The sequence below is a fragment of the Saccopteryx bilineata genome, chromosome 11, assembly GCF_036850765.1.
Source record: "Saccopteryx bilineata isolate mSacBil1 chromosome 11, mSacBil1_pri_phased_curated, whole genome shotgun sequence".
NCBI lineage: Eukaryota > Metazoa > Chordata > Mammalia > Chiroptera > Emballonuridae > Saccopteryx > Saccopteryx bilineata.
In genome coordinates, this window is record NC_089500.1 from 60,859,497 (window position 1) to 60,882,235 (window position 22,739).

Genomic DNA, 22,739 nt, shown 5'->3' on the forward strand with positions numbered 1-22,739 from the left:
GGAGCAAAGATGGCTCAGGCGCTGGGGATGGCTCCTTGGCCTCTGCCCCAGGTGCTAGAGTGGCTCTGGTCATGGCAGAGCGACGCCCCGGAGGGGCAGAGCATCGCCCCCTGGTGGGCAGAGCGTCGCCCCTGGTGGGCGTGCCGGGTGGATCCCGGTCGGGCGCATGCGGGAGTCTGTCTGACTGTCTCTCCCCGTTTCCAGCTTCAGAAAAATACAAAAAAAAAAAAAAGGTGGGACAAGTAAAAAGGGGGGTGGAAGATAAAATATGCTTGTGGTCAGCTCCAGAGAGAAGCCTGGAGTGACTAGGACTTGTTGTGCCAGAAGGAGTGGAGACACTGAGGGACAGAGGCAGTGATACTAAACCAAAGTGGCGGCAGAACGAGGGTCATAGCCAGTGTTCCCATCGTTTGCTGCAAGCTCATACTCAGTGCAGAGACAAAAAAACTAAAGTGTGGTCCCCTAGTGTCCCAAATTGTGCCTCTCTCACCTTGTGGGTATGGAGAGTGGCAGAGACAGACCCCACTGCTAACTCTCCAGAGCCACTCTCTGCCTTGAAGGACAGAGGTGCTCTGCATCTGGTACCCTGCTCGGTTGAGATGTGAGAAGGAGTGCCTAGAGGCCTGAGATTGCCATAGTAAACATATGTCATCCACCAGTGCAACTGCAGCCCTGCCTGTATCACTGTAACAGCAACATCTCAGCAGAGATCAGCCCAGGAATTTCAGTGCTAAAACTTGTAACACAGCAACAACTACCAGAAGAAAACAGTAACCTCTCAAAACTGAATTTTGTTTCCTTTTTTCTTTTCCTTTTTTTTCTCGTTTGAATTTCATTTTCTTTAATTTTTATGTTTAATTTTTTTTTGTGGGTGTTTGTTTTCAATTTTGGGGTTTTTTTCACTGTTATCTGTAGTTTTTTCTTTTTTACTTGTCAGTATTTTAAAATTTATATATTTTTTATTATACTTATCAATTTTTCTTTTTCTTTATTTTTTTAGTTTTTTGTTAAAGTTCTTAATAGCACCCTCAAATGCCATCAAGGAAAAAGAAATCAAATACAATGGCTACACAAGACAGAGGTACAGTTCAAACAGAAAATAAAAAATCTCAACTACATAGAAACTGTGGAGTTATATGAAAAAGAATTCAAAATTGAAATTCTGAAAATACTCAACAAGATGTGAGAACAGGCAATTTAATGAGCTCAGAAAACAAAACAAATACCTCACCAAGGAGATTGAAACTTTAAAAAAGAGATGAAAAAGTAAGTACATAAATTGAAAACAGAGGTAGCAAGTTTAGCTAATAAAATAGACCAGATAGAGGAGAGAATCAGTGGCATCAAAGACAGGCAACTAGAGATACTACAGAGAGAAGAGGAGAGAGACTCATGAATTGTTTTTCTTTCTTTCTTTCTTTCTTTCTTTCTTTCTTTCTTTCTTTCTTTCTTTCTTTCTTTCAGAGACAGCGAGTCAGAGAGAGGGATAGACAGGGACAGACAGACAGGAATGAAGAGATGAGAAGCATCAATCATTAGTTTTTTGTTACACGTTGTGACACCTTAGTTGTTCATTGACTGCTCTTTCATATGTGCCTTGACCACGGGCCTTCAGCAGACCAAGTAACCCCTTGCTCGAGCCAGCGACCTTGGGTCCAAGCTGGTGAGCTTTGTTCAAACCAGATGAGCCCGCGCTCAAGCTGGCGACCTTGGGGTCTCAAACCTGGGTCCTCCACATCCCAGTCCGATGCTCTATCCACTGCGCCACTACCTGGTCAGGTGAGACTCATGAATTAAAAAAAAGAGAGAGAGAGCTCTACAAGAATTGTCTGATTCTATCAGAAAGAGCAATATAAGAATAATGAGTATAACAGAAGAAGAAGAGAGAGAGAAAGGCATGGAGATCCAATTCAAACAAATAATTGATGAGAGCTTCCCCAGCCTATGGAAAGAGTTAGATCCTCGAATCCAAGAAGCAACCCAAACAGACCTTACTCCAAGGCACATTTAATAAAATTATCAAAAATCAATGATGAAGAAAGAATCCTCAAGGCAGCTATTAACAACAAAACACATAATAATTGTTGGAGAGGCTGTGGAGAAAAAGGAACCCTCATTCACTGCTGGTGAGAATGCAAACTAGTACAACCATTATGAAAGAAAATATGGTGGTTCCTCAAAACATTTAAGAATAGAACTACCATATGACCCAGCAATTCCTCTATCAGGTATCTATCTCAAAAACTTGAAAACATGGGTATGTAAAGACACGCACCACCACATGTTCATCGCAGCATTATTCATAGTGGCCAAGATATGGAACCAACCAAAGTGTCCTTCGAATTGGGTAAAAAAGATGTGGCACAGCATGACCAGGCAGTGGTGCAGTGGATAGAGTGTTGGACTGGGACGTAAAGGACCCAGGCTCAAAACCCGGAGGTCACTGGCTTGAGCGCAGGCTCCCCAGCTTGAGCGCAGGTCACTGGCTTGAGTGTGGGATCATAGACATGACCCCATGGTTGCTGGTTTGAAGCCCAAGGTCACTGGCTTGAGCAAGGGGCCACTCGCTCTGCTGTAGTCCCCCACCCCGTCAAGGCACATATGAGAAAGCAATCAATAAACAACGAAGGTGTCACAACAAAGAACTGATGCTTCTCATCTCTCTCCCTTCCTGTCTGTCTGTCCTTATCTGTCCCTTTGTCTCTTTCTCTCTATCCCTGTCACAAAAAACAAACAAACAAAAAAAGATGTGGCACAAATATACAACGGAATACTACTCAACCATAAGAAATGATGACCTAATGCCATTTATGACAACATGGATGGACCCTGAGAACATTATACTGAGTGAAATAAGTAAATCAGAAAAAGCTAAGAACTATATGATTTCACACATAGGTGGGATCTAATACTGAGACTCATGGACATAGATAAAAGTGAAGTGGATACCAGGGAGAGGGGTGCATGTGGGGGGTAGAAGAGAGTAAAGAGGGACAAATATATAGTGACAAAAAATTATTTCACTTTGTTGATGAGTACAGAACACAATCAAAAGTTCAAATGCTATAGAAACGTTTACCTGAAACATATGTACTCTTATTGATCAATGTCACCCTGTTAAATTTAATTTTCTAAAACAAAAGGAAAAATAAATTTAACAGTCACAGTGATTAGTGGCTACTATACTACACAGTGCAGAGCTAGATGCTCTTTTACTTTAAATTGTTCTCACGGGTTAGTATGAATTTATCTACATCTGTGAGTGTATACTGGGTGTTAGGAATTGATAATATAAAATGAACTGAGTATAGTCCCTATCTCAGGGAGCTTGCCCTCTTGTGGGAGGGAGAGAAATACGTGGATTATGGCATTCCAGTGCTAACTGCCCTAACACAGAGAGAAGGGAAGGCTCTTATGGGATCACAGAGAAGGAAGTCCTAATGGGTCAGTTGTGTCAGGGAAAAGGGAAGGCAAGGTTCACAATGACTGTAAAAGAGAAACAGAAGTTAGGAGTGAGGACAGACAGATGCGACTAAGACTTGAGCTGAGGAACAGGGAATGTGCAAGAAAGAACAACGGCTGAGTGGCTGAAGTGCAGGCCAGTGTTTTTCAACCACTTGTCCGCCAGAAATTTCATATGAATACACAAAAGAGTTAATCAGCCTAATGGGTCTATAATCTTCATACTACAACAGGGTGGTTAACTCTTTTTGGACTGGCAGCAGTCTGTGAACTGGGGGCTGAAAAAACCCTAACTCAGGCAAGAAGCGGTGTCGCATGCATCAGGTCACCAAGGTTCTTATGCATCTTATTTGGGTATAAACATAATCCTGTAAGTGGTGAGGAACCTTCAAAAGATTTCAAGCCCGAGCGACAAAGGCTCTGAGGGGGTGTGTAATATGAAACTGGGAAGGAGAAAGGTAAAAAGCACCGACAAGATAGAAACAGCACATGTGAGAGTGCACACTGCAGTCAGGCAGTAATAAGGATATTTCTTTATTATTATCTGTATTTGAGAAACATTTAGTAACACAATTGTTATTACTGGCATTTCTTAGATTGGGTGGACACTGATGAGAGGGCAGTTAAAGAATAACTCCTTCAATTCTACCTTGGATGAAATGTGGACAGGATTGAGCCAGCAACCAAGATAGCAAACAGAAGATGAGAAGCCAGCTGTGTGTGCGGTGTGGCTCGGAAGGGAGGGTGGGAGAAGGGAGGCAAGGATATAATTTCATTCCACATAAGCTGATGATGAGGACGGGGCAGTGGAGACACACAATACTGATGCTGCAGATCGGGTTTGAGGGAGACGGGAAGCATCAGCATCAGCCTCAACATCTCCCTGCTTCTTGAGAACAAGCAGGCTGTGAGATTCCCACCAAGGGTAGCAGGTAAAAGATGTGAGCTGGAGAACACCAGCAGTTTCTTCTGAGGCCTGTTGCTGTTACAGAAAGAACCTTCAGTGTGGATGCATCTGTGACTGTGTATTTTAGAGAGAAATAAATGGGTAATTATACTACAGTGTTAATTGTTTTTAATGGAAATGTTTTTCCTTTTCCTTTCCCAAAATAAAAAATACTCAATAAAAGTTTGAAAATTGACTTATTTCAAGCCCATCGTAATCTAAGACTATGTCAATTATTTCAAAACATATTCTATACACTATAAGCATTATATTGGTCTTTACTAAGTGATGGTAAGAAATCCACTGTTTTATATTCTACTAAACAAATGAATTTTAATCCTAACTTTATTGTTTAAAAAATGGGAAGGGATTAAGTAACAACTGAAGCAACATGACTAGTAAACTAAGTCTGGGAGTGTCAGTATCCTGACCTTGGAGTCAGGACTTGTGGCCCAGAGCCTCATAAGCTCACCTCGGAGTCGGAGCTGTCCAGTTCTGCCAGAGTCGGAGCTTTGAGGAGCTTCTTACGCAGCACAGGTGCCTGCTGCGCAGCAAGTAACCCATTTTCTTTTGTTTGTGATGTTAAACCTCCATTCACCACCAAGGATTCCACAACGTTCTTTGGAGTTTCAAGGGTAGTTATATCTGGCAAAAGAAAGAGGAAAGCTCACGTTTCTTGAGCCAATAAAGGTAATCAGTGGACAAAACACACTCTTCCAAGTACCTGCACTCAAAAACACACACCAGGTGACATAGCATTTCTGTGTCACACAACTACAACACAGAAGCTTGACACAGTAACACATATGTATAAAAATATTTTTGTTAGATATTAACCAATTCAGATTCAATTAAAGAAAACCTTTACCTGACATATTCAAATTTATAGATAATAAATGTAGAGCTGGAAGAACCACAGATAACTGACTGCATCTTTTTTATTTTCCAGAGGCTCATAGAGGCTACTTTTACTTACAGATTCTAAAGAACAAGTGATCGATCAAAGTGATGGCACACGCACGAGGCCGTATTGAGTTTATGGGCTGTATGATATGAAAATGGTTTGACTTAAAATAGCTAATAATCTAAACTGACATAAACATGAACACAGAATCTGAGATACCTTCCCTCTGATAAAGCTGACACAGTTCGTTCAGAACTCAAATGTGGGAGGGAAAGCAATGTAACAAACTGAAGAAATGCAGCCATGCAGAGAGAGTACAGAGTACACATGGAGTAGTACAGTAAGGTGTAGATGGTTTTGGTTCAAAGTTCAACTCTACTGCTAGTTACCTAACCTCTTGTTTCCTCATATATAAAATGGGCTAACAACAGATATGGGCATGTTGTGAAGATGAAAGAAGTTAACAATTACATATAAAATACTTAATATTATGTGTAATAAAGGTAGTGCACCATAAATGTTAGTAATTAATAACATTGATTTGTAGATACATTAGCAAGTAAGAAAATTAAGGCTCAGAGTGATTTAGCAGGAGTCACACAGCTAATGTGTGGCAGAAACTTGAATCTTGGTTAGCACTGATTCTAAAGGCCACTTCTTTTGGTATTATAGCCTGTAATCTTCGAATGCAAGTGGAACTAATTTCCTTTAGTATTTCAAATAAAATGTTAAACATCTAAGTTTAATAACCAAGTACTAAATCAGAGTATTTAAAACATGAGAAGTCGTCCCTGCATAATCTAAGTTCCAGATCAGCACCATAAACTGATCAGTGCACATGAAGCAGACTGTGAAACTTCTGTAGTGGGGGTAAAGGTAAACTAAGTACTAAAGTGAAAAAGACACGATTAATGCTCCTGAACTAGGGGAAAGCAGTGTAACTGAGTTATTATTAAATACAAGAATGCAGCAGTCACCCACAACATATAATATTTATAAGCTTGAAGTTTAAGAAGTGGATTTCCAGGAAACATTAAGTATTAAAGTGTGTTCTACACAGAATAGCCTTCCATGATATTAATTTAAATAATCTTGCAAATTATTATATGATATATATCTGACTTAATAGTCACAATTTCTGCTTATTTTTAGAGATTAAGAAGGCCAGAGCCTGACCAGGCGGTGGCGCAGTTGATAGAGCGTCGGACTGGGATGCAGAGGACACAGGTTCGAGACCCCGAGTTGCCAGCTTGAGCACGGGCTCATCTGGTTTGAGCAGAGCTCACCAGCTTGGACCCAAGGTTGCTGGCTCGAGCAAGGGGTTACTCAGTCTGCTGTAGCCCTATGGTCAAGGTACATATGAGAAAGCAATCAATGAACAACTAAGGTATCCCAACAAAAAACTAATGATTGATGCTTCTCATCTCTCTCCATTCCTGTCTGTCTGTCCCTATCTATCCCTCTCTCTGACTCTCTGTCTCTGTAAAAAAAAGAAAAAAAAAGCCCAGAGAACATGCCTTTGTGAACTAGATGAAAGGGTCTGAGTAAGCAAGGAAGGATGGAGAAAAGGAGAAAAGGAAAAAAGGAAGGAAGAAGACAGACATATCTGTCCATCAACCATTTATTATTTTACATAAAACTTCTAGTAAAGAACCTGAAAGCACACACATTGATTTTATTACTATGTTTCCAGATATTAGCTAGAACAAATACATAATGGGAAGGGGTATGCTGAAGGGGACAAAGGGCAAAAGCAGCAGTTTTCTCACTCATTATAATTGGGAAAAGTCTTCAAACACACTTTAATAAGGGAGTGGTGGGTTGCCACAAGTAAGAGAGCAATTTAAAAGTTTTCTAGAAAGCAAAGGAGGAAATGATTGGGTTAACTGATTAATTCCTAGTCCAGAAAAAAGGTAGTGCTTAAATATAGTCTTGAAAAATATTTTAAAAATTCTTATTGTACATTGTATCTTATTTTATATAGTTCCTACATGATTATTTGTGTTGTTGCAGTCTTTCAAGAGAAAGCACAAAGTTAAAATTGCACACACTGTCACGCCTCTTAACTACCCATATTTCAACCGACGCTCCCAAACTGGAGGAATAGTGAGGTCAGCTTCCGAAGGCAAGTCTCACATCCCCATCTACCAGGTCAGGGGGAAACCACTTAGAAGTGCATGGAGGAACACTGGAACAGTTTTAATGGTTATATATTAATTTTAATGTTTCAGAAAAAAATTCTAAACCAGATACATAATTTTATGGATGTTTTTGCTTAAGGTTTTAAGAAGTCATTTTTTTTTTTTTTTTTTCATTTTTTCTGAAGCTGGAAACGGGGAGAGACAGACAGACTCCCGCATGCGCCCGACCGGGATCCACCCGGCACGCCCACCAGGGGCGACGCTCTGCCCACCAGGGGGCGATAATCTGCCCATCCTGGGCGTCGCCATGCTGCGACCAGAGCCACTCTAGCGCCTGGGGCAGAGGCCACAGAGCCATCCCCAGCGCCCGGGCCATCTTTGCTCCAATGGAGCCTTGGCTGCGGGAGGAGAAGAGAGAGACAGAGAGGAAAGCGCGGCGGAGGGGTGGAGAAGCAAATGGGCGCCTCTCCTGTGTGCCCTGGCCGGGAATCGAACCTGGGTCCTCCGCACGCTAGGCCAACGCTCTACCGCTGAGCCAACCGGCCAGGGCTAAGAAGTCATTTATGATAGGTTCAAACTAATTTAAACAGTATCTGGTAGCACTTTAATCTGACAAAAAATCATGGTATCTGAACCGAAGTTTAGGAAACACTGTTAAGTGATAGGGGCTGCCATGACGCCATTTTATTCTCAATGCAGGTATTTGAGAAATTACCCAAGAGCTCTCTAATTGCCTTTAGCTGCAGTTATAAGTGTCATAACTGAATTTGAGTTCACGGATGGAAACTGCTAAAACACATACCTTGTACTAAATTCAAAGCTTTGAGTAGTACGAATGTTCACGTACATCCTCACTCAAAGAGTTAACAAAAAACTCCGTACTCAAAGGGTTAATAAAAATATGCTATGTAACCAGTCATGTTTCAGAATGATCTCCACATATAAGATTAAATACAGTGTGTGATTTTATCTCATATCTCATATTTGTAAAGGACCCAGCTGAACATATTTTTAAGACATGTTAAGTAGTTTGATTACTTATACTTCTCTGTTCAAGTTTATTATTTATAAATCCTCATTACTTCAGTGTATCAAGTGAGAAAACCAAATACTTAGATAAGACTTTGTACTTCTACATAAGACAGAATTTCTTGAGAAAAAAAACATATTTATAAGGAAACAAAATATTTAAGATGCTAGATATGGCTTTGGAAGTCACATACTTCAGGTTCAGAATCTAAAATGCATAATCATGACATTAAATACTCTATGTAATAACTTTAGGTGTATTAGATACACCCAGCTGCTAGCTTATTTTGTTGGGGGGAAATATAACTGGGATACAGATTACATATTTAATATTTGCAGTGGAAAAAGAAATTATACTTACCTTAGTTAATGTTGAATAAATTAATATTTTCCATTAAGAATTAATATTTCTAAGATATACTTAAACAACAAAATATACTTTATTATGTCTTATTCTACGCTTTAGTTCAAAGGAATTTACTATGTGTTTCCAATATTTACTCCTTAGTTAACTTTACAACTTTGCATTGCAATCTTTCCATTAAGTTAAAAGTATGGATCCATCTTTTCCATTTATAATTTTGGACATTTTAACTGATTAGTCAAAATGCAAAATGAAACATAAAAGTAGCACAAGAAATTAAGAACAAAGCATGTAGAATTTATAAAGTACATACAGTAAGGCAAGAAATAAACTATAGCAAATGATGAGCAGTGAAAACAAAAAATTTTTGTTACTCTTTTATATCAAGGAGATTAAGTACCAAGATCTTTCTTCCTGCACACAACCCATCATATAACCTATTGAACCCCAAATACACCTATATATAATGTGTGTATGGGCATGCATATTGTCTAGATCAGCCACCTGGGCCTAATTTGTGTTAGCCAATAGTCAATGTGTTCAGGTAGCCAGCTACTCCCATGTAGTCTGACTGATGTATCATCTTTAATAGATATTTAGAAGAGATGGAGTATCTGTAACATATACTGCCAGCTCTCAGAGATTAGCAGCGACATATATATTCCAAAATATTTGAGTTTATTTTCCAGAAAAAATATTTTTTACATGGTTACTCTGCAAATAGTTGATAAAACAAAACTTTTCAGGCAGATAAAGAAAATAGAAAAAGCTCTTTAGTGGTCAGCCAAAAAGTAGTAAGTGAAGAGTGTAAAATATTTATCTCAGTTTCTTGAATGCACAAGTATTAGTCATGCCTGAGACCTACAAATTTAAAAAACATTTAAAAAATATTAGCAGTTGAGAGATACTCTGTAAATATTCATAAAGAGAATATGAAACTAGAACTGTCTGGCCCTTTAAATATGAATTTGTATTTAAAGTATGCCAACAATTCCATGGCATATAAAAAAAAATTCTGGAAGAAAATATTAGTCCCAACATCTTATCTCGTTTTACGTTTAAAATGACAGCTTCCATGCTCTCGTTTCTCTTCAGATCGCATAAATCTTTCGCCTTTTAAAATGACAGCTTCCAAAATTAAATATTCTAACTTGCAAAGTAATTTATGAGGATCAAGTTGGCTTGGAAACTTCGCTCATATGTAGTTTAAAAATTTTAAAAGAGGGCTGATTTTACAGATTAAATTTAGTCATTAATTGTTGTTTCACTATTAATCCACATCTATTTAACAGGAAAGGTCTAAACTTGCACAACAGCCTGGGACGCATACTTCACAAGTGGGGCCCTCACAGGCTCTCCTGCTGTCACACTGTCACAGTGAGCCTCAGAGCCGCCTGGGACCAGGCTCTCCCTGTGGGAGCAGAGTCTGCCAGAGGACAGCTCTCAGGTCTCTGAAGTAGCTGAGTTTTCACTTTAGCTACTTAAATGCTTTAGGCAGGGGTCCCCAAACTTTACACAGGGGCCAGTTCACTGTCCCTCAGACCGTTGGAGGGCCGCCACATACAGTGCTCCTCTCACTGACCACCAATGAAAGAGGTGCCCCTTCCGGAAGTGCGGTGGGGGCCGGATAAATGGCCTCAGGCCCGTGGGCCGTAGTTTGGTGACGCCTGCTAGAGAATAAGAAGTGTCAAATTTTGTTTCTTGAAAGGTTTTTTCTTATTCTCTCAAGGCAAAGTTCTGTTTTAGACTTTGCCATCACTGTCTTAGAAGACTGTGGGTCAGTGACAGTGACCATAAAAACTGGCAGCCCCCGTCCATAACCATAGGGACGGTGTAATGGCTCTTCCACAATCCCTTGGCAAGCAACAGATTTATTGCAGCTTTAATTTTTTTTTAAAGTATATTGTTTTCAAACAAGCAGAAAGTTTTATTTTACTGACCACAGCTTAAAAGAATTCTTTCAATTTTCTTTTTTGACATGGTTGAACAAGCAGATGAATGCAAACGTATTTCACAGAAACCACAAAACCCATGTCAAGTGTGAAAGCATTTTTTTTTTTTACCTGACAAATCATAACTGTAAGACATGCTAAGTGGCCACACACTGCTGAAAAAAGAACACAAACAAACAAACAAACAATGCAGCTGTTAGGAATACACAGGGAAGGCGAACGAGAAGGGAAGAGTTAGGAAGACCCAGAGTGGCATATTTCAGACTTTAAGGCAGAAGGCATTGGATAAAAATCTAAAATATAATGAAACCATGAATCTTAGCTTCAATTCTATCACTAAGACTTCAAATGAAGTAACAAAGAAAAAAAACACAACTTTTTAAAGAACATGTTAAAAATGAAAGTGTGGTAAAGACACAAACATTTTAACGAATAATAATACAGAATTTTTTACTTCAATAAAACACAGATCAAAAGAAAAAAAATAGCCATTTTAAAAATCTTGGTTTTAGGGAACTACAAAATCTTTAAAATTTAAGAATAAATATGTTCTCAAATAATTTATTTCAGAATGAAAATTTGACTCTCCGCAAAAAGGTGAAATGTTTTATAAAAAAATCTCATTCAAGAACTAGCAGCTTCGCAATGTATCAATAAACTGTCTACTGCAGGCAAAGAAGCCTAGTAGTTGAAGGGAGACCTCAGGACCAGAATGCCTAAGTTTGAATGTTAGCTCTGCCACTTACTAGCAGTATGATTCTGTGCAAGTTATTTAACTTCTTTGGACTTCAGTTATTTCATCTATAAAATGGTAATAGTGATACCTGCACTTCATGGGATTGTTACGAAGAGTAACTGATTTCATGCCGGAAAAAAAAAAAAAGTGCTCAGAGCAGTGCTTGGCACATAGCAAAAGCTCAGTAAATATAATTTCTTGAGAATAAACATTTATTTCCTATTGTAATAATTTGTTTTTAAATTTTTATCACATAGTAAAACCTACTGAATTGCATAGTTTAAGTGGGTGAATTTTACTGTAGGTAAATTATATCTCAATAAAACCTTTAAAAAAGATTATACAAAGATATAATGAATTTGGGTATTCATGACAGTGAGAATTATCTGTTTTCATTACAGCCCAAAATTCTTACCAGGACAGTCTATTCTCTAACCTAGGCTCCGGGAGGCCAGGTTGGTCTGGGGTCAGCTGGGAGCGGAACACCGGATGCGGTGCGGAAGGGAGGACGGGCAATCAGGCAGGAGGACTCCCTAGTCCATGGTCTCCAGGTAGACTGCCTATTCTGCACCCAAACTTCAGAGTCTGGAAGTGTCTCTTGATACGGTTTTTGACAGATTTTTTTAAAGGAACAATTTATATTTATAACCCAAAGTCTCAATACAGTATTTAAAAAGCTGATGTGAAGAAAGAGCAGAGTTACATTCCAAACACAACTTAGCAAGAGGTCAGACTCACAGGTAGATGTTTTGAAAAGCACTTATGGTAACAAAAGGGATGTGAATTTTAATGGGGCAAATAAAGCAACTTTTTGTTAATAATCATACATATTGTTTGATGATCAGGAAATAATATTTTAGGTATTTCATCATAACATATAAACTAGAATGTAACTTTTAAAGAAGTATTTCACTGTGTTTTAAGTGTCTTTAGGAATTTTATGTGGATGAGAATAACCCTCAATGCACCATTAAAAACACTCTGCATTTCTAAACTCAAATGCTATCAACTCTAGATTTTGCCACTTAGGTAAATAAAATACATATTGTCAGAGCACTCATCTCTCTTCTCTAATATCTTCTTATTCTGTTCTTCTCTGCTATATGAACATACCTTTTTTTTTCTCTGTATTTTTCTAAAGCTGGAAACGGGGCGAGACAGCCAGACAGACTCCCGCATGCGCCCGACCGGGATCCACCCAGCATACCCACCAGGGGGTGACGCCCTGCCCACCAGGGGGCGATGCTCTGCCCCTCTGAGGCGTCGCTCTGTTGCGACCAGAGCCACTCTAGTGCCTGGGGCAGAGGCCGAGGAGCCATCCCCAGCGCCCGGGCCATCTTTGCTCCAGTGGAGCCTCGGCTGCGGGAGGGGAAGAGAGAGACAGAGAGGAAGGAGAGGGGGAGGGGTGGAGAAGCAGATGGGTGCTTCTCCTGTGTGCCCTGGCCGGGAATCGAACCTGGGACTTCTGCACGCCAGGCCGACACTCTACCACTGAGCCAACCGGCCAGGGCCTGAACATACCTTTTGAAATAAAACTGCCCACTATACAAGAAAGATATGCTATTATTCTTTGGAAAATAAGGTTCAAATTTTTCCCAAGCTTTATATACCACAGAGGACAGCAACTGAGCATCACAGTAACTTAGAGGTTTAGGAAAATGATGCTTTTAATGGGACAACTTACAGTTAAAACTCTAAATCTCAATACAGTATGAGATGTTAGGAAAAAGAAAATAATCAAATATAAACACTATGTACAAAAATAGTAATTTCAGACTTAATAGGAAAAAATAGTCTGTAAAAAAATAGGGAACTAGGTTAATAAAACAGTTTAGCCATATGTAAGACTATCAGACCCTTATAAATAATGTTTTGAGCCGTACTTAATGGCATGCCTATGCCATATATACATATAATGTTAGAGAGAGCAGAAGGCTGCACATACAGCTTATGTTTCCATTTCATAATGTACAAATATTTTTACATAATTGCTAAGGTTTGCAGTGAATACCTCTGGATGTTAAAATTATAGGTAACATTTCTTTTATTTTTTAAAATTAAAAAAATTTTTTTTCTATTCAGCAAGAGGAGAGGAGGCAGAGATGGACTCCTACACACACCCTGACCAGGGTCCACCCAGCAAGCCCACTAGGGGGTGATGCTCTGCCCATCTGGGGCCCTTGCTCTGTTGCAACTAGAGCCATTTTTTAGAGCCTGAGGCCAGCCATATAGCCATCCTCAGCACCTGGGGCCAATTAGCTCCAATTGAGCCATAGCTGCCTAAGGGAAGAAGGAAAGAGAGGGGGGGAGAAGGAAGGAGGAAGAGGGGGGGAGAGGGAGGGAGAGGGAGGGAGAGAGAGAGGGAGAGAGGCGAGAGGAAAAGGGGTAGAGAAGCAGATGGGCGCTTCTGTGTGCCCTGGCAGGAAATTGAACCCAGGAGGAACATCCAAACACCAGGCTGCCGCTCTACCACTGAGCCAACTGGCCAGGGCCTACTATTTCTTTTTAAACACATATATTTTCTCTATTTCAACAGTAGGTTTCTACTTGCAATTACACGGAGAAGAAAGATTATAAAAATATTTAGGGAAACATTTTTCAAGTTTATTCTGCCAACCTTATCCTAACTAAACTCCCCAAAGCAAACTGTAAGAACCAATATACAGCTACAGAAATAATAAGCCCAAATCTTTTACTGTTCAATTAAAATTTAAAATCACACTGAAGGCAGAATTCTAGAAGTTAAATTCTCAGTACAATCACTTTCTATAATAGCTCAATTCTAGTTGTTCTGAAATATTAAGCAATATGGTTAAAATAAATAAGATATAATCAATATAAAAATTGATATTTAACTATTATAAAATAGGACTTACAGTAGTTAGCATCTGATTTGTTTAAAATGAAACAGAAGAATATGTATGTGACAAAGTCTGAGATGACCTTCCATGCACCTTGAAAGCACCACTTTACAAGGATTACTAGTCTTCTCCTTAAGCTCCCTCAAATGGCCTCAGTTAATGCCCTCTGACTGGCCACTGTTCACACTCATGTGTATCTCTTGCAACACGAACATGAATGACACTCCATAGTCACTCTTCTGTAAGCATCTGTGGGCAGGGGAACTGCTTTCCTCATCTCTGTACCCCAATAGCTGGCACAATGTTTAATAGAAAATAAAAGTTTAAAAAACTAGTTGGAAAAACAAAGAAACTCGATGTCAGTTACCATCCAAGTAATACAAGCACATTATGCTTGTCTTATTTCTTTCTCTATTTTATTGGTACTTCCATTACCTAATTCTCTTTACTACTGTAAATCATGAAGCTTACTTTTCACATGGTAATCTATTTGTTTTACTTTATAGTTTTGTTGAAACTTTTCTATTACCTCCATTATTCCTTCTCAAGGTATAATAATTTTAAAAAAATCTAGTCTAAAACAACCATCCTACAATACCATTTCCTTATTTTTCCATAGTGGTTCTAAGTCTCTTCTCTCAAGAAAATGCACATAACATATACTTTGTGAAATACGTATACATCCCCCCCCACATTTTGGGGGATTCACAGACCCTCCTCAGGCTCATTGAAAGACCCCCAAGGTAAGAATTCTTGGTTCACATGGTTTACATAGTTTGACTCTTTAAAGGGGAGGGGGGAAGTGGGAAGTATCAATTCATAGTCATAGTTGCTTCACTTTAATTGTTCACTGGTTGCTTGTAGTATGTGCCTTGACTGGGCAAGCGTTCTGAACTGGGGCCCTCAAAGTTCCCGGTTGAGGATCTATCCACTGCACCCCCACAGGGCTAGGCTATATGTTTTGGCTCTTTATTATATAATGCTCACATAGGTTTGTCAATTCAAATGCTTTATACATTATTTTAAGAGATAATACCTGCTGCCATAAAAATCAGACAGGAATAAATTTATATAACTTTTGCTTTGTAGCTTTGTAATTTTAAGGTATATTCAAAGATTTCAACACCAATAGGAATATTTTTTATAGCCTAGTCCAAGTTCTAGGGACTGAGGACACAATAATGAACAAGACAGGCATGGATCCTGCCATCATGAACATCACAATGTAACAGAAGGGCCAAGAGCCAAAGAATATCAATATAGAGTAATTGAAGAGCTCAGAGATGGATGCATGGAACGCAGGCAGAGCTAATGCAATAAACTAGACAAGAGAAGATGACAGCCAGGGTTAAGACAGTGGCTGTTGGACTAAAGCAGTGGTAATCAACCTGGTCCCTACCGCCCACTAGTGGGAGTTCCAGCTTTCATGGTGGCGGTAGCAGAGCAACCAAAGTATAAATAAAAAGATAGATTTAACTATAGTAAGTTGTTTTATAAAGATTTATTCTGCCAAACTTAGTGAAAATCCGATATAAAGTACTTGGTAAGTAATTATTATTATATGCTTTAACTTGCTGTAACTCTGCTTTATAAATTTTATAAAGTTACTTCCCTACTTTATAAATCACCATTACTGTGGAACCGGTGGGTGGTTAGAAAATTTTACTACTAACAGAGATACAAAAGTGGGCGGTAGGTATAAAAAGGTTGACTACCCCTGGACTAAAGAGTGGAAGATGATAAAGATCCAGAAGTAAAATCAATAGGGATTGGCTCTTAAGAGTCAAAGATGATGCTAACGTTTGTCTTGGGCACACTGAGATGTGGAAATAGGAGGAGGTGGTTTGGGGAGAAAGCAGATGAGTTCACCTGTAGACTTGTTGGGCTTGTCTTGCTTGTAGGATATAAGAGGCCCTACCTAGCAGACAGATGAGTGTATGAGTCTGAACAATTAGAGAAATCAGTGCTGTAGATGGGAAGTTGGAAGATACTCAGGAACAAAAACCAGGGAAAACGGTGTGGTTGAACAGGAAGAAGTGAGCCCAAGCAAGAGATCTAAAGTATCCAGAGGAGTCTCAAAGAAGTAGAAAAAAAGATCAGAGGAGAAAACTAGGAGAGTGTGGTATCACAGAACTGATTCCTTTTCTGTTCAGCTGCCACTATAATCTAGTTTCCTAAAGTAGCTTCTCTGAACTCTTTAAAAGGGCATCTTACAAATTGGAGGACAGCTATATAAACAAAATGTTTACAAACATTTTATAATATGGTCTATCTATTCTATACATCAAAATCAATGTATGCTTATAGTACACATTAAAAACATTAAATATAAACAATAAAAAGTTTGGGAATATCAGATAATGCTTTCATCACAAACCATAATACCGTTTCTTTAAACCCATAATTAAGACAATGGGAACTTCAAGTAAAACAACCATCTTCATTTTTGAAACATAACTTATCTTTGTATATGTATTACAACTTATAAAGTATTTTGACCACAATCTTATTTAATTTTTACATAAAAGCCATAAGGAAGGCTTAGAGGAATTTTTATCATCCTTCTGCTGACAAAGAAATAGACGCTCAGAGAGGCAGACACTCCTGAAGCCACAGTCTCGACATTGGCGGAGCTCTCTCCACTATGCCATCATGTTCTTGTCTAGCTCAGTTATCATATAGGAAAAGAGCTTCTTATTCTATGAGTGTCAAGTATAAACCTCAAGTAAGTGCGAGGGCGTGTGTGTGTGTGTGTGTGTGTGTGTGTGTGTGTCAGAGAAAAGAGAGAGAGAGCGAGGGAGGGAGAAAGGAACAAGGAATGAGAGAACTCCATGGACTACCTGGACTTCGCAACATTACTTTTCATTAAGCTGGTTGTATAGGGACCCTTGTTCCAGTAGGTGACTTAGACCAGGAATGTGGCAAGCAGTTGACTCACCTTGTCTACTACGTCTAATCTCTTCTGGAGACACAGGCCGCAGCTTTCTTTCAGCTTTGATTTCTTCTAATATTCTTTCGTGAAGGCTCCGTGGCCGTGGTGGAGTAGGTTTTAGTTTTCTGGCGGAGGCCTCGGGAAAAAAACACATAATGGTTGGAAACTCTGGGCAGTTTGTCCTTAAATAATTATTTTTTTTTTAATTCTTTTCTTTTCTTTTTTTTAATATTTTTTATTTATTCATTTTAGCGAGGAGAGGGAGAGACAGAGAGAGAGAGAGAGAGAGAGAGAGAGAGAGAAAGAAAGGGGGGAGGAGCTGGAAGCATCAACTCCCATATGTGCCTTGACCAGGCAAGCCCAGGGTTTTGAACCAGCGACCTTGGCATTTCCAGGTCAATGCTTTATTCACTGCGCCACCACAGATTAGGCTCCTTAAATAATTATTGCTGAAGTCCATTCATATAATATACGTAGTATGATAAAATTATATTTTATTGATTGTAACACTGCTTGATAAAAGATTATTTTTAACTCATTATCAAGATTCCTAAAGCAATAGGGAGATTAATGGACTTCACAGTGATCTAGTCATGTGCTCAACTAATTTTAAAGAGACAGTTTTGCCAAAGTTACAATTATGTTTCCCATATGCAAGCATGAGAAGGCAATCAAAATGCAAGTTATACTTTATCTAATATTATTATTGTTTTTTTTTTTTTTTTTTTTTTTTTTTTTTTTTTTTTTTATTAAATTTAATGCAGTGACATTGATAAATCAGGGTACCTTTGTTGAGAGAAAATATCTCTAGATTATTTTGACATTTGATTGTGCTGTATACCCCTCCCGCAAAGTTAGATTGTCTTCTGTCACCTTCTATCTGGTTTTCTTTATGCCCCTCCCCTCCCCTAACCCCTCTCTCCTTCTTCACCCCATCCCCCCTCCCCCAACCCCCCCGCCCCTGTTGCCATCACATTCTTGTTCATGTCTCTGAGTCTCATTTTTATGTCCCTTCTATGTATGGATTCATCTCAGTTTTTTTTTTCTGATTTACTTATTTCACTCCGTATAATGTTATCAAGGTCCATCCATGTTATTGTAAATGATCCGATGTCATCATTTCTTATGGCTGAGTAGTATTCCATAGTATATATGTACCAAAGTTTTTTAATCCACTCGTCCTCTGATGGACACTTGGGCTGTTTCCAGATCTTCGCTATTGTGAACAATGCTGCCACAAACATACGGGTGCATTTCTCCTTTTCGAGCCCTTCTATGGTGTCCTTGGGGTATATTCCTAAAAGTGGGATAGCTGGGTCAAAAGGCAGTTCGATTTTCAGTTTTTTGAGGAATCTCCATACTGTTTTCCACAGTGGCTGCACCAGTCTGCATTCCCACCAGCAGTGCAGGAGGGTTCCCTTTTCTCCACATCCTCGCCAGCACTTATTCTGTGTTGTTTTGTTGATAAGCGCCATTCTGACTGGTGTAAGGTGATATCTCATTGTGGTTTTAATTTGCATTTCTCTAATGATTAGTGATGTTGAGCATTTTTTCATATGCCTATTGGCCATCTGTATGTCCTCTTTGGAGAAGTGTCTATTCATCTCTTTTGCCCATTTCTGGATTGGGTTGTTTGTCTTCCTGGTGTTGAGTTTTGCAAGTTCTTTATAAATTTTGGTTATTAACCCCTTATCAGACGTATTGTCAAATATGTTCTCCCATTGTGTAGTTTGTCTTTTTATTCTGTTCTTGTTGTCTTTAGCTGTGCAAAAGCTTTTTAGTTTGATATAGTCCCATTTGTTTATCCTGTCTTTTATTTCACTTCCCCGTGGAGATAAATCAGCAAATATATTGCTCCGAGAGATGTCCGAGAGCTTACTGCCTATGTTTTCTTCTAAGATGCTTATGGTTTCACGGCCTACATTCAAGTCTTTTATCCATTTTGAGTTTATTTTTGTGAGTGGTGTAAGCTGGTGATCTAGTTTCATTTTTTTGCAGGTAGCTGTCCAATTTTCCCAACACCATTTGTTAAAGAGGCTGTCTTTACTCCATTGTATTTCCTTACCTCCTTTGTCAAATATCAGTTGTCCATAAAACTGTGGGTTTATTTCTGGGTTCTCTGTTCTATTCCATTGATCTATATGCCTGTTCTTATGCCAGTACCAGGCTGTTTTGAGCACAATGGCCTTGTAGTATAACTTGATATCAGGAAGTGTGATACCTCCCACTTTATTCTTCTTTTTTAAGATTGCTGAGGCTATTCGTGTCCTTTTTTGGTTCCATATAAATTTTTGGAATATGTGTTCTATATCTTTGAAGTATGTCATTGGTATTTTCATTGGTATTGCATTGAATTTATAAATTGCTTTGGGTAATATAGACATTTTAATGATGTTTATTCTTCCTAACCATGAGCACGGTATATGCTTCCACTTGTTTGTATCTTCCTTGATTTCTTTTATCAATGTTTTGTAATTTTCCGAGTACAAGTCTTTAGTCTCCTTGGTTAAGTTTACTCCTAGGTACTTTATTTTTTTGGTTGTAATTGTGAAGGGGATTGTTTCCTTAATTTCTCTTTCTGACTGTTCATTGTTGGTGTATAAAAATGCTTCTGATTTCTGAGTATTGATTTTATATCCTGCCACTTTGCTGAATTTATTTATCAGGTCCAGTAGTTTTTTGACTGAGACTTTAGGGTTTTCTATATACAATATCATATCATCTGCAAATAATGATAGTTTTACTTCTTCTTTTCCAACTTGAATGCCTTTTATTTCTTCTTCTTGTCTGATTGCTGTGGCTAGGACTTCCAGGACTATGTTAAATAAGAGTGGTGAAAGGGGGCACCCCTGCCTTGTTCCTGATCTTAAGGGTATTGCTTTTAATTTTTTCCCATTGAGTATGATGTTGGCTGTGGGTTTCTCATAGATGGCTTTTATCATGTTGAGGTATGTTCCCTGTATTCCCACTTTGCTGAGAGTTTTGATCATGAATGGGTGCTGGATTTTATCAAATGCTTTTTCTGCATCTATTGAAATTATCATATGGTTTTTCTCCTTCTTTTTGTTTATGTGATGAATCACATTGATTGATTTACGAATATTGTACCAGCCTTGCCTCCCCAGAATAAATCCCACTTGATCATGGTGTATGATTTTTTCCATATATTGCTGGATCCGGTTTGCTAATATTTTGTTGAGGATTTTAGCATCTATATTCATCAGAGATATTGGCCTATAATTTTCTTTCTTTGTGTTGTCTTTGCCTGGTTTTGGAATCAGAATTATGCTCGCCTCATAAAAGGAGTTTGGAAGTCTTCCTTCCTCTTGAATTTTTTGAAATAGTTTGAGAAGGATAGGAGTTAGTTCTTCTTTGAATATTTGGTAGAATTCCGTTGTGAAGCCATCGGGCCCCGGACTTTTCTTTGTTGGGAGTTTTTTGATAACTGTTTCGATCTCCTTTGGTGTAATCGGTCTGTTTAAGTTTTCTGATTCTTCCAGATTGATTTTTGGAAGATTGTATGTTTCAAGGAATTTGTCCATTTCATCTAGGTTGTCTAGTTTTTTGGCATACAGTTCTTCATAGTATTTTCTTACAATATTTTGTATTTCTGTTGTGTCAGTTGTTATTTCTCCTCTCTCATTTCTAATTTTATTTATTTGAGTCCTCTCTCTCTTTTTCTTGGTGAGTCTACTTAAAGGTTCATCAATCTTGTTTACCTTTTCAAAGAACCAGCTTCTAGTTTCATTGATCCTCTGTATTGTTTCTTTAGCCTCTATGTCATTTATTTCTGCTCTGATCTTTATTATTTCCTTCCTTCTACTACATTTGGGCTTTACTTGCTGTTCTTTTTCTAATTCTTTTAGATGCAGGGTTAAGTTGTTTATTTGAGCTTTTTCTAGCTTCTGAAAGTGTGCCTGTAGTGCTATGAACTTCCCTCTCAGCACTGCTTTCGCTGTGTCCCATAAATTTTGAGTTGTTGTATGCTCATTGTCATTCGTTTCTAGGAATTTCTTTATTTCTTCTTTGATCTCATTCTTAATCCATTCATTATTTAACAACCTGCTATTTAGTTTCCATGTGTTTGAGAATTTTTGAGCTTTTCTGCTGTGATTCATTTCTAGTTTCATGCTGTTGTGATCGGAGAAAGTGCTTGATATGATTTCAGTCTTCTTAAATTTGTTGAGAGCACTTTTGTGCCCTAACATGTGGTCTATCCTAGAGAATGTACCATGAGCACTTGAAAAGAATGTATATTCTGCTGCTTTAGGGTGAAAGGTTCTGAAGATATCTATTAAATCGAGTTGATCTAGTGTTTCCAAAAAGTCTGTTGTTTCTTTGTTAATTTTCTTTCTTGAGGATCTATCTAGTGATGTTAGTGGGGTATTGAAATCCCCTACTATTATAGTATTGCTGTTGATCTCGCCCTTTAAATCCATCAAAGTCTGTTTTATATATTTGGGTGCTCCTATATTAGGTGCATAGATATTTATAATAGTTATATCTTCCTGTTGGATTACTCCCTTTATCATTATGTAGTGGCCTTCTTTATCTCTTACTATATCCTTTGTTTTAAAGTCCAATTTGTCTGATATAAGTATTGCTACCCCAGCTTTTTTTTCATTTCCATTTGCATGAAACATTTTTTTCCATCCTTTTACCTTCAATCTGTGTGTGTCTTTTGTTCTAAGGTGTGTCTCTTGTAGACAACATATGTACGGGTCCTGTTTTCTTATCCACGCAGCTACCCTATGTCTTTTGATTGGATCATTTAATCCATTTACATTTAAGGTTATTATTGATATGTATTTGTTTATTGCCATTTTCTTCTTTAAAGGTGTATTCCTTTTTTTTTTTTTTTCTGTATTCTTTTCCCACTTTATCTGTTTACACCAGGCCCCTTAATATTTCCTGCAGCATTGGTTTGGTTGTAATGAATTCCTTGAGTTGTTCTTTGTCTGGGAAGCTTTTTATTTCTCCTTCAATTTTAAACGATAGCCTTGCTGGATAAAGTAGTCTTGGTTGTAGGTTCTTGTTCTGCATTACTTTGAATATTTCTTGCCATTCCCTTCTGGCCTCAAGTGTTTCTGTTGAGAAGTCAGATGTCATCCTTATGGGGGCTCCTTTGTAGGTGATAACTTTTTTTTCTCTTGCAGCTTTTAATATTTTCTCTCTTTATCGCTTAGCTTTGGTATTTTAATTATGATGTGTCTTGGTGTAGGTTTCTTTGGGTTTCTCTTTAATGGAGTCCTCTGTGCTTCTTGGATTTGTGAGAGTTTCTCTTGCATTAATTTAGGGAAGTTTTCAGCTATGATATGATTGAACAAAGTCTCTATCCCTTGTTCTTTTTCTTCTTCTTCAGGAACCCCTATGATGCGGATGTTATTTCTCTTCATGTTGTCACAGAGCTCT

The 22,739-nt window shown here is 38.4% G+C and overlaps 1 protein-coding gene across 2 annotated transcripts in view; it reads right to left on the reverse strand.

The window, feature by feature from the left end:
* The window catches only part of SPIRE1 (spire type actin nucleation factor 1), a 271,534-nt gene that overhangs the window by 48,335 nt on the left and 200,460 nt on the right, over positions 1 to 22,739 (reverse strand). For both annotated transcript variants that reach the window (XM_066246306.1, XM_066246307.1), the window contains exons 8-9: positions 17,334 to 17,463; positions 4,881 to 5,053 (exon numbers count right to left, since the gene is read on the reverse strand). In XM_066246306.1, coding sequence (XP_066102403.1) covers positions 4,881 to 5,053; positions 17,334 to 17,463 — 303 coding nt within the window. The remainder of the gene's footprint in view (positions 1 to 4,880; positions 5,054 to 17,333; positions 17,464 to 22,739) is intronic.